The sequence below is a fragment of the Melanotaenia boesemani genome, chromosome 10 (genome assembly GCF_017639745.1).
Source record: "Melanotaenia boesemani isolate fMelBoe1 chromosome 10, fMelBoe1.pri, whole genome shotgun sequence".
Taxonomy (NCBI): domain Eukaryota; kingdom Metazoa; phylum Chordata; class Actinopteri; order Atheriniformes; family Melanotaeniidae; genus Melanotaenia; species Melanotaenia boesemani.
The window spans coordinates 3,972,086-3,985,055 of NC_055691.1; the positions used below are offsets into that span (position 1 = coordinate 3,972,086).

The 12,970-nt window shown below is 38.8% G+C and overlaps 1 protein-coding gene across 6 annotated transcripts in view; it reads left to right on the top strand.

Annotated features, from left to right (window-relative positions):
* The window catches only part of ptprz1a (protein tyrosine phosphatase receptor type Z1a), a 91,532-nt gene that overhangs the window by 38,471 nt on the left and 40,091 nt on the right, over positions 1-12,970 (top strand). For all 6 annotated transcript variants that reach the window (XM_041996772.1, XM_041996774.1, XM_041996773.1 and 3 more), the window contains exons 5-9: positions 1,128-1,223; positions 5,300-5,366; positions 5,462-5,619; positions 8,655-8,805; positions 12,533-12,717. In XM_041996772.1, coding sequence (XP_041852706.1) covers positions 1,128-1,223; positions 5,300-5,366; positions 5,462-5,619; positions 8,655-8,805; positions 12,533-12,717 — 657 coding nt within the window. The remainder of the gene's footprint in view (positions 1-1,127; positions 1,224-5,299; positions 5,367-5,461; positions 5,620-8,654; positions 8,806-12,532; positions 12,718-12,970) is intronic.

Here is a 12,970-nt window from a genome sequence, read left to right on the forward strand (position 1 = left end):
CTTTAGTCCTTTTACAAATCCTTCTCTGAAGAGTGACAGTCTAGTCTCACACACAGGGCATGTGAGAATGGGCAGACTGGTTGGAGATGAGAGGAAGGCAACAGGAAGTCAAATCAGTGCTGGTTCCAACCAAGATCTGCAGAATAGCATCTCTGAACACACAACATGTCCAACCTTGAAGACCACTAAGAACAGGAAACTGAGGCTACAATTCACACACACTCACCAACACTGGACAATAGAAGATAGAGAAACGTTGCTGGTCTGATGAGTCTCTATTTCAGCTCCACATTCTGATGGCAGAATTTGTTGAAAACAACAAAAACGTGGATTTATCCTGCCTTGTATCAACGGTTTAGGCTGCTGGTGATGGAATGCTGTGGTGGATATTTCTTGGCACACTTTGGGCGCCTTAGTACCAACATGGCCTGTTTTAACCACCACAGCCTGAGTATGGTTGCTGACCATGTTCATCCCTTTATAACCACAGTGTAGAATCTTCCAGCAGGAAAATTCACCATGTCACAAAGCTCAGATCATCTCCACCTGCTTTCTTGAACATGACAGTGAGTTCACTGGACTCCAACGGCCTCCACAGCCACCAGAACTCAATCCAATAGAGCAGCTTTGGGATGTGGTGGAACAGGAGATTCTCATCATGGATGTGCAGCTGACAAATCTGCGTCAGCTGCGTGATGCTGTCATGTCAATATGGAGCAAAACCTCTGAGGAAGGTTTCCAACACCTTGTTGGATCTGTGACACCAAGAGTGAAGGCAGTTCTAAAGGAATAAGGGTTTCAGCCCGGTAACAGAAGGTGAACATGACAGAGTGAACAATGAGTGTATATAACATTCATAATCTGTACTGGGAGAGCAATGTCAGTGAGATCAAGCTTTTAACCATGTACAGCTTTGAAGATTAAATCCTCAATTTCATTTTTTCATTTTTATTTTCACTCTTTGAATCTGGGTGATTTATCGATGTGACCTAAATTGTTTGTGTTGCTCAAAATCAACTTGTTTTATTCCCTTCTTCATGATCAGATTTAAAAACTCAAAAAAAAAGGGGCGGTTTCCATCATAACAGGACTAACAAACATTAAGACACTTTTCTTTGCTTCCATAGATGCAGATCTACTGTTATGAGCCACATCAGTTTGACTCTGTGGATGAAGCCATCAAGGCCAGGGGCAGAATCACAGCGCTTGCTGTGCTGTTTGAGGTATGTATACACTATAAGGCAGAAGATTGAGCACCTTCATAACCCTTAAACTGCTTTATAGGTTGCATTTGATGTGATGTGTGACATTTTGGGAACATTTAGTCAAGTGCAGAGGTGAAACAGAACTGTGAATGTTTAGACATTGTCTTGGCAGGAAAAACCTCCTATGCGATTACAGCAAAGCTAAAGAAGCCTTTCACTGAACACACTTTATTTGATTAAAATGTTTAGAGCCTGTGAAGTGTCGTCCATAAAGGTTAGCAGCTCTTGAAATGTTGCATGCAGACGTTTGTCTAGAGGCTCCAGATCAGTCTCCCTCACCGAACAGTCTGTGTCATCAGCTTCCTTAAGTCTCTGGTTCTGATGCTGCTGCTTCAACAGATGACTGCAAAGCAGATTGAACTTTCTACCACTGACTTATTGTATATAAGTTATGCGCTTGCTGCAAACATTGAAACACCTAAGCTGCCTAAAGAAGTAGAGTATGCTCTGTCCTTAGTGTGTTTTCATTTTTTAAGTAAAAAGTGGTGTGTCAAGAAGGGCATCCGGCGTGAAATATGTGACAAAGGAATGTGCAAATACAACCTATGACTTCCATACTGAGTCAGATGGAAGTGGATGATTTGCTGTGGCGACCCCTGAAGGGAAAAGCTGAAAGGAAAGGAGTAATAAATCGACCCTGAATGCACCATTTGTTTTAGATTCCATTAAGAGCAGTTTCTGTCAGATGAATCATAGTTTACATTAATAAAGTGATGTCTAACTAATATGAAAAACAGAACAACTTTGAGATCTCCATCTAAGATAACCTTATCAAGTAACTGTGGACCAGTGTATATCATCATTGGCCCAGATGTCCATGCAGCTGTGCCAGATTAGTCTATAAGAATGGCCAGTTGTAGCAATTTATTAAGAAGATACAAAGAAGATAACATCTCTTCTGCAAAGAAACCCTGTTAGTTAATTGTTAAGTAAACTAGAGGGACCTCACAGTTTTAGTTAATATACCCTATCTGCAACAACTAATTTTAACCAGTCTTGTAAATGTAAGAATTAGACTGATAGCGAGACTCACTATGAAGCAAACTGCTGCTGATTTAAATGTTAGGGTAATCAGCTCTCACTCCACCCATGCATTTTCCCAGGCAGTGAAAAACTGACCTGTGTTTACCTGATAGGATGTCAGAGCAGCACTGCGCCAGTAAAAGAAACTGGTTCAGTCTGACATGAGAGCTGTTGGAGCTGTTTAACTAAGTTAACTTATCTGAGCCATGCCAGTGCCAGTCAGTTACTGCAACATCCCTACTTTTGTCTGGCCAATGAGAGGCAGGCTGTGTGTGAGAGAGAGAAAGAAAGAGAGTTTCTATGGTAATGCTAAATTTGCCTGGAAACTTTCTCACCTTTTCTCAGTGGTTCCTTTTCATCCATGTAAATTTGTGGCCCCTTTCTTGCATTTGGTAAACTTTTAGGATGTTTAGTGAGATGTGACCACATGATTCCTCAGTTTTAGCACTGTTTTAATGATCCAAACATATCTACTCATTCTAGTTGAGCTTGTTGATAGTTGATCTTACATTTGTCTACATGTGTATCACTGTTGCCTTTTTTCTATAGTTTCTATAACTTTTTATCGGTCTGGATCTGGAAATTCCACAGGATCTTAACTGTGAATATTCAGCTTTAACTGTAGGACTTCTAAACTCAGCACAGGTGTTCCTGAACACCAGTCCAGCCACTTAATTATGATGTTCCATAAATGCTGTACATTCGTACATTTTCTATCTATCTATCTATCTGTCTATCTGTATATATGTATATATGTATATATATGTGTGTGTATATATATATATATATATATATATTGAACGTTTTGTGAGTAGTAGCAGTAGCAGCAGAAATCCAGCCTTACATTTTTTAAATGTAAAGCTGGAAAACTGTCAGAATCTTTATAAATGAAGAGGATAAAATGGTTTTTGATTGATTTGATTCCTTCTGTGACAAAGTGCCTACATGTCCAAAAATAGCTTGTCTTGCCAAGGTAATGCCAAATTTGGATTTTTAACATGGCACGACTAATAACTAGTTGTTTCTGAGTTAACACATGAGTCCCACAGATTAACGTCTTTGTCTTAACGTGTTCATTTTGACAGCTCTAGTTTTTGTTTTTTGTTTTTTTTACATTACAGTATTTGATACTGTTATCAACATAAGTTTGTTTTAATATAAACTAGAAGAAAGTCTTTTTTCAGAGAAAGCATTTCTTTCCTGTGTTGATGGGACGGGGCTTCAGTGGAGCTGAAAGAGGGATGGTTCTCAACAGGGAAACTGGCTTTGACACCAGCACTCCTGACAGTCATTAAGGGTTAATCTGGTTCCATTCTTTCTTTTTTTTTTTTTTTTTTTTTTTTGTCAATTTCTTTTTTACAGATTTATTGGGCTCCAGTGGCCTTTATTGTACAGTAGGTAGACAACAAAGGGCCCAAAGTCAGGATTTCAATGTGGGCTGGCTACATCAATGAGCTGAAGCTTCTATCTATGGGGCAGCTGCTCTGCTAGGTGAGCTAAACACTATAAAAAAATCTGTCAAAATTTAATTTATATAGCACTTTTCATACTAAGAGCAGCACAAAGTGCTTTACATAGCAACAACAACTAAATATCCACTACACACACAAGTGTAGCTACACTTGTGTCGTTTTCCGTCTGGTCTTTTTGCAATATTTTTGTGACGGTTTAGAAAGTGAGTCTTAACTGTGGTTAGCTAGCCTCATCTTGCATAATGTGCATTTAAATTTGTTGTCCAGTTGTGTGAAATACTGCCGAGCTTCCCTTTGAGTTGTTGCTGTTGTCAACCTCTGCTCTGGTCTTTTGCTTCTACAACAGGTGCAAACTCTGGCAGAAACAGAGCTATAAACATTAGTTCCACATCTCTGCATAGCGAGACACATCTCGTACTGCCCCCCAAAAATAAATCAACTCTTAAAAATATTAGTTGACTGGGTACCTTTCCAACAAATCAGTTAGTTGTGCACATCTCTAATAAATGGATAAAGAAAAGAGAAAAAGAAAAGTGTCATTCTGGCATATTAACTAGTGTTGATTTATATTAACTGCAAATTTATCTCTGTCTCTTCTTTATACTTCTTCAGACAGTGAACATTTTCAGTGTGTGTGTGTGTATAAAAATAAATATTCTGTTTTCCTTTCTACACCCAGGTTTGTGCAGTCAAGTTGCCTTCGGCTTCACTGGCATGTTCAGACTGTTAGAGGCCAAGTTGGAACAAAACTCAGAAAAATTTCTGATGTGAAGCTGCAGGCTGTGTGTGTGCGTGTCTGTGTAAACAACCAGCTAACACAAAAGGGTGGTAGTAGATTGTAGTTTTGTGCTCCCAGCAACTTGACAGAGTAACTGGGCCATTATTCGATCTTTTACTTGTGAAAGAAAAGGTTATATAACCTGAAAGTCGCAGGTATAACGTGCCAGGCGCTTCCTTTCTAATGCTTTTTCTGCTTTCGTTCACCACTGTGAACTCAACAATGCAACATTTTCAAGTGTCTCGCATAAACAACACAGGTTACATTTGTCATGGGCTGAACCGTTGGACCGGTTTACCTCACGAGCTCTGACGTTAGTGGTTTTCTGAATCAAAGTCTTACTGTTTCCTTGCATGTTTATAACCTCCAGCTTGTCAAACTGAGCCTTTATAAGCAGGGTAGTGAAAACATTTGTTCTGCAATCCTTACTTGGCCAACAGGTTTCCTCTAATGAAGTGATTCCCATTATCAGGTTTATTTGTACAGGTGTCAGAGTTATGAACACAAAGTTCATGTAGCACAAGTGATTTAGAAAATATTTTGCTGAGTAAGTTATGATGCTTGAAAAGGAAACCTGATTCAGTGGTGTCTGTGTAAACCACAGCACACATGGAAGTTAAATAACTGAGTTTTATGTGCCAGATAATTTAATAATTGGCTGAATCGCTGCTGTAATTCTTCCTTTGTTTGTGTTTGGATGTGAAGAATATTTCTAAACGTTGGTTCATATGAAGCAAATACATTGATTTTCTTATTTTCAGACGAGCACTGAAGACAACCTCAACTACGCTGCCATCATGGATGGCATAAAGACTGTGAGCAGATATGGTACATCAGTTTATTCTCCTTCTTTTGGTTTTGGCTATAGTCTTTCATGCTTGCTTAAGTGTCTTTAATTACTTCATTTTTTATTTGTGGTCCAGGTAAGAGTGCTGAGATCGCACCCTTCACTCTGCAGGGTCTCCTGCCCAACTTCACTGATAAATACTTCATCTACAACGGCTCCCTGACTACACCACCCTGCAGCGAGCCTGTGGAGTGGATTGTCTTCAAGAACACGGTGGTCATATCTGATGAGCAGGTGAGAAATTAGGCTTTGGCTTTCCTGGATATATGTTTTATGTAAAGTTCTCAATACAACCCAGTGTTTGCTCAAGAGCAAGGATCTAAAACTCTGGTTAATGTTTACTGTCTTGCAGGTTGTAGATGTTTCACTGCTGCAACACACCTGACTAAAATGAATGGGTCATAATGTTGAACTTGATAATGGCTTGTTGCATCCATATAATTTGAATTTGGAGTAGAAAACTATTGAACAAAATAAAAAAAATTTTTTTAATATTTCTAAGAAAAGAATATTTGCTGTGCATTTTAAACAAGTTGCAAAATCTGCATTACAATCGATAAAGTTAATTTTGAGTTAGTTTTAAAGTCTAATTGTTATTTAGTTATAAACAAAATGTTTTAATCTGAATCAAGTGACTATTAGTCCAGTTTTATTTAACCAATTAAATTATTTCAAAATTGACTAAATCTATAGTAGATAGTCAACTATGATGTAAAATGCAAAACCAGTTCATTAGTTCTCAAAGCTTCCATTGAATTATGGAAGTCATTTTAACATAACACATCTATTTGCCTGTGATGAATTGAACTCAGTAGCCATCTGTTGTTACCTAATCTCTTAACATGAGGCCAATTGTGATGTATGGGGAAATATCCAGGTTTATAACATAACACGTTTTTTAAATTTGTGCAAGTTAGTTGTTGAATGATTGATGATCTCAGAATAATGGATCATTTGTTTCTCTGATTACTAACATTAATAGGTATGTATTATTAAGTTTGCAGCCTTATCAAAACATCTGCAGCTCTAATACAATGTTAGCATTAGCATGTTTAGCTTTTTAAGGATGGCCAGCATGCAAATGTTGCTTGAAATTAGTTGTGTTTTCACCAGTGATGGTTTCTTTACACAGTTTACAAAGCACCTTATTTTACTTTACATTAAATGTAAAATATGTCCATATGTCGTCTCTCTTCTTTCTCCCAGCTGGTAACATTTTGCCACTAGCTATTTAGCTGTCACTAGCTAGCTGTACCACCTCTCTGAGGTTAGATCAAATATGATCGCCTTCTTCTTGCCACACAGGGAGATTATATCTGATTGGATCTCTGTCTAACTTTACCCTTTCCACAAATCTAAATTAGCTCTGACTGGATCTTGTTTCTGCTGAATATTTCCAGGTTTTTTGTCCTTGTTTACTAGCTTCAAATTAGTTGTTGCTAAACTTCCTCACCGGAACACCTTGTAAAAATTTCTAAAGTGTTACAGCATAAAATCTACAGCTATTCTCAGAGGCAAAAACAAAACATTAGAATTTATTCTAATGTTTTTTTTTATCAATTTGAATTAAAACCAACTTCTTGCTAAAAGGAGAAAAATGATTTGCAAACAGAAAAACGATAAGCAGAGATTAAAAATATGTACACATTGTACCCAGGCCCCATGTCCTGCCCAACAACCGATGAAGAATCAGACTTCAGCTTCAGAGTTTTTGTCTAAGATGAAAAGGCAAGTAACACAATTACAGCAATGTCGGTAAACAAGCTCTTAGAAATGTGTCAGAAGAGTTGAAAGGAGGAATTATCATACCACAGTTAAAGAAAACACGGCAGTGAAGGGTGAGGCTGTCAACAGAGCGCTGTGTGTTTGTGTGTAAGAGACTTCCCTTCAGGCTGAGTATGAGTGACAACCATACACCGAACAAATACTGTCTTACAAAAGGTCTCTACGCTCTTCAAGCTATGGAAATGTATGGACATACATATGCACATACATGTGAAAACTCGCACACAAAAGGGTCTGAACAATAAGGTTGTAGCGGGACGCCTGCTGTGGTCCAGACCGTTTTTCTGTTCCAACGAAGACGCTGCTGTGAGGGAAAGAGGCTTTACACACGAAAAAAAAGTTTTTTTTCTTAACAAGTATTTACACAGTCCTCAACCTTCTTTAATGTTCCATGCACTGTAACTCAATGAGTGTACTCTCAACACTCCAATGGTCCTTTTTTTTTATCAGCCTGCACAGGGAGGCAGACACATTTAAGGTTTTATAAGTATCTGTACTACTATTAAAGCAGTTAATATGAAGAATAAATCATCCCAGATTGGATGTTGGAGGCAGATTGCTGGTTTCACCAACGCTCTGTGACATGTCCCAGCTGGTTTACATTCCAGCTCAGGTCACCCTAACTCAACTTAATAATTAGAATCACTATTTTTTTTTTTTAGCTCTGCTGTCACGTCAATTCATTTTTATTACGGTAATGGTTATTTTGTAACCAAGGGGAAGTGACTCACTTGGAGCAATTCCAGCATCATTGATGGTTTCTCTATGTCTCAAATGATTTGGGAAAAGCTCCTGTGTGCTGTTTTCAAGTTGTTTCAGGTTTATAGACAAGATGGCAAAGTAATTTACTTAGCTGTATTTACAATCCTATTACCAAAAAAGGTAGTACACTGTGTAAAATATTATCATTCCATGGAAAATATTAACTGATTTTGAATTTGATGGCAGCAACAAATCTATAAAAGGTTGGAACAGTCTGAAGTCTGTCTGAAGTCTAAAATAGTCTGAAGCAAAGTGGAAAACTGTCCTGTGGTCAGATGGATAAAGCATCTGTGAAGCTCCACTGATGCTGAAAAGTACATGAAGGTTTTGGATCAACATCTGTTCCATCCAGACAACGCCTCTTTCAGGGAAGACCTTGCAGATTTCAGCAGGACAATGCTAAACCACATCCTGCATCCATCACAGCATGGCTTCACAGGAGAAGAGTCCGGCTGCTGAACTGGCCTGCCTGCAGTCCAGACCTTTCACCTAAAGCTTCTTGAAACCAAAAATCCAGGACTGTTGAGCAGAATTCTGCATCAGACCAGAATGGGACAACATTCATCTCCTAAAACTCCAGCAACTGTTCATTAGAGTTGATCATTAGCTGAAATTACTGTCCACTCCTCCAGTTAACAATACAGTCAGTTTAAATGAAAAACTGTTATCAGTTGCAGGTTTTTGATTTATTTTTGTTACCATGCACGGCTCCTGTGTTGCAGCTGGAGATGTTCTGTGATGTGATGACGATGCAGCAGGCTGGGTACGTGATGCTGATGGACTACCTACAGAACAACTACAGGGAGCAGCAGGAGCAGTTCGTGGGTCAGGTGTTCTCCTCCTACACTGGCATCGAGGAGCTCTTAACACCAGGTGTGTACCATTTCTGTCATTTACACCAGTCGGCCACTAAGACCACTGACAGGTGATCAGAGACAGGGGCGATGTGGATGGACACTAGTGGTTGGTGTTAGAGAAGGATGGGGTATCTGGATCTGATGGAGTGCAACTGGACAGTTAATTAGCATTCAGCCCTGCATCATATGAGTAGTATTTGCAGGTATCAATCAGATAGAATTTTTAAAAGATACATGATGAGAAGTGAAGTAAAACTTTCATAAAAACAAGTCTTTAATCTAATCAGAAGGGTAACAGTCAGTAGAAAGCATGCAGCAGTTCTAAGGTGCGTTCCAGACAGAAAAGGACATGCTGCTTTTTATATGACTCATTATCAACATAACAGAAGACAGGCATCCAAATATCCCAAAAATCTAAATTCCATCACAAAGTAAGTGTGGGAACAAGAATCCATCCATCCATCCACCCACCCACACACCCACCCATTCATCCATCCATCCACCCATCCATCCATCCATCCATCCATCCACCCACCCACCCATCCATCCATCCATCCATCCACCCCAGGCTTCTTCCAGCTCATCCTGAGGCATTTCCAAGCCAGGTAATAGACAGTCCCTCCACCATTTCCTAACCAGCCATCTCATCTGGCTCCTCCGGATGTGGAAGAGCAGCATATCTACTCTAATTTCCTCCTGGCTGTCCGAGCTTCTCACCCTCTCTCTAAGGGAGATTCCAGAGACCCTGCGGAGGAAACTCATTTAGTCCACTTGTATTTGCGATCTTGTTCTTTCGGTTAGGTGACCATAGGTGAGGGTATGAACATAGATCAATCTGTAAATTGAAAGCAAAATTTAGAAATGAAAACCTCCAGAGGAAGGGTGATTGAAATTTTTCATAACAGTTCTATATGTGCCCAAGTGGGACTATTAGATTCAAATACATTCATAGAGTTCATGTTTCTAAAGCTAGCTTATCCACAATATTTCCAGATGGAAGACAGATGTCGTCAATCCCTGTGCAACTTTAGTTGCCTGTTTTTCTTTTATCCTTGGTTATCCAACATCTGGCAAACGTATTTTAACATATTGTCAGAGATTCTGAGGATGATACTGACTTCTGAATCTAAACGTGTCTTCTGAACCTTTGGTTGGGAACAAAAGGAGTTGAGCCAAGAGATTTTAGTGATCACTTGGTTAAAGGTTTGTAAATCACTTTAGTTGGTTAAAATCCTTCTCTGTTAGCGTCTGGATAAGTTAAAGCTCATGTGGTGATAAAATCCATAGCTGCTTTCCTGTCTCATTTATCTAGTAGTTTTAGACTAGATTTTTCCATGTTTTCATCTGCTTGGCCTTGTAGAAGCTGGTCTGAAGCAGCAGATTCTGTAGTTCCAGATACCAGGAATTGATCTGATGAGTATTTCTCTGATTCAAAGATTAAATATTTGTTGGATGACATTATAAAGCTTAGCTTTTTAAGATATTTAGAGCTGACCTCACATCTGAACTCTGAAAATAATCTTAATCTTCTCATACAACATTAGACATTTTGGCTTGTTTGACCACCACTTTGTTCATTGGAGGTTCACTATGGTTGTTTATTTCTAAACGTCTCTGGTTTTCATGTTTTTAGTAGCATAAAATCCATGAAAACTGGCAGATTTGTGGGTAAAAAGTGTTTCCCAGAGCCATTTTTTCCTAAGTGGCCTAAAACTCCCATATTCGAACCAATAATTTAGCAGCAGTGGTGGTTCTCCTTCAGGAACAACTAATCCTCTGGTCATATGTTAAATTTGTCATGTCTGTTGATCAGTAAAATCCCAAAGCATGGCTTTTTAGGTGTGTCTCTTCCTGCTGTTGGACCCTTGTCCCACCAGGTTGGTGGCAGTTATTGTGTATAAAATAACAGAACAGTGAGCTATAGATACAGAAACAGAAATCTAACGTTTTCTTTAAATGCTGTGGTTTCACTGAAAACCATTTAGTAATCGGCTGCTTGCTGAGACGAGATGATTCCTGTTGAAGTGCCTGGTTGGTTGTTCTCCTGGTGGGGTTTGCCCTCTAGTGGTCTCAGATAGGTAGCCACACATATCAGACCTGATTTCTGTTTCTAACAGCTGGTTGTTTTTCTAAATGAGCAAAACAAGTGTATAAATGATGGAATTTCTTTTTTTTTTTTTTTTTTTTTTTTTTTTGTGCATGTGGGTTAGCTGCTGTTTACATTCCCAGAATCACACCTCTGGTACCATGATCCCTCAAAAGTGAGAGGTTAAAGTACATGAGAGCAGAGATTCAGAAAGAAATTTGTCTGGGTTTGGAGACTCCTCCTCCTGTCTGCTGTCATGGATCCATTATTCTCATCCTGCCCATTTTAATCTGTGTTAATCCAGGACTTCACAATGTTTGTCCTGTGCATAATCTTCACAGTGCTAATCTGAACTTTAACCCAGAACCATTAAAACAACCTCTTATTTCACTTCTATTTTTTGTTTGTTTGTTGCCTAGTTAATAGTAGACTACTCTTGTAGTGTTGCTCAATTTAAGTAAAAAGCATGATTTAGAAAAATAAATGATAATGAAATACTGATTCTCAATTACAATTATTTCTCTTTTGGAAAAAAAAGCTTTAATGCTGGTGGTTAGTTTTTATTACTATGACCTTTAATTTAAAGCATAAATAAGAATTATATGAAAATGAATAAATAACAAAAAAAGATCAATAACTAAGAAAAACATGAAAACAAACTATTAAAAATAATAATAACTATAAATAGAGAGAGAGATAGATCAGAGAACAACTGGGGCTGTTAGTTAAAGAACTTAAAATGGCACTTTAACTTCAGGTCTGTTCACTCTTGACCAGGAATATTTTCCGGCGTCGCTGCTGTTTGTCACGTCCTGTGTGTTGGGTTTCATCTGGGTGGTGATGGGTTTCACCTGTCGGTGTCGTTGGTCGTGTGTCGAGCCCATTAGAGGGAAGCTTAAAAAAAAAAAAGGTCCAGCAGCAAGTTTGTTACGATGATGTTTTAATATGTGTAGACCTATCAGGTTGGTCTGCTCCTCAAGCTAGCATGTAGCTAGCAAGCGAAAAATGGACAGATTTTTGACAACAAATAGCTTAAGGAGCAGACCAACAGCCCTGCCCTGGAGGACTCTGCTGCAAAAAACACAAGAACTCATGGTCAACTAAAATCCATACAGAAAAATGGCCATGATTGCCCGAACTGTGTCCTCTTTGTCTCTAGAGTCCCACTAGTGTAATCACACACATGCACGAGAGAGGTTCGATTTCTTTTTTTCTGTCCTTGGTTGAAAAGTTTATTATTCAATGCTGAAATGTTTGTTAATAATTTTCTTATGCTAAACAAATGTAATATTATTGAATAGTGAATAAAAAGTAAGAAAATACATTCTAAACATATGTTGTAGCATTGTCTTTGGGTTTGGGGTTCCCCAGCCAGAAGCTAATGTTGTTTGAGGGCCTTAGCATGGAAAAGTTTGGGAAGCCCTGCTCTAATGTATCAGCTGCCGCAGTTTGTTGACTACAGTAACCTCATTGGGTATAAAGGAACTCTCATAGATCTTTTTCTCTAAAGTGCCGCCCTGAGGGGAGTAACTCAAACTCTCTGTGAATGGGGTGTCACTGGAGTCCACAAGATGCCTTCTGTAACCAAGCTCGATCCTTTAAGCCCGTAATATCGAGAGTATCTACAGGATTTCAGTTTGTGTTTTGTTTCTGTCAGTCTGCAGTTCAGAGCCAGAGAACATCCAGGCGGCGCCCTACAACCTCAGCAGCTTGCTGGTGACGTGGGAGCGTCCTCGGGCAGTTTACGATGCCAGCATTGAGAAGTACTCAGTCACCTACCACCTGGTCAATGCAGAGGAATCTCTCCTGTCTGAATACCTGACTGACGGAGATCAGGATGTGGTGAGAATATCTTCACCTTCAAAATATAAATGACAATTTCCACCAAACAACTTTAATGTTTCCTCCCCTGAAATCTAGACCATTTAATAAGCCTGAATTTGCAGCTTCTGTCTTAAAATTTAAAGATTTTTTTTAATTGGCCCAGAAAGAAAATCATTATAGAGCTTTAGATGATCGGGGTCAGTCGCTGCAGGATTATCTTTTCAGAAACAGGAATTTAAATAAAAAACATACAAAAATACTCAAATCCAAA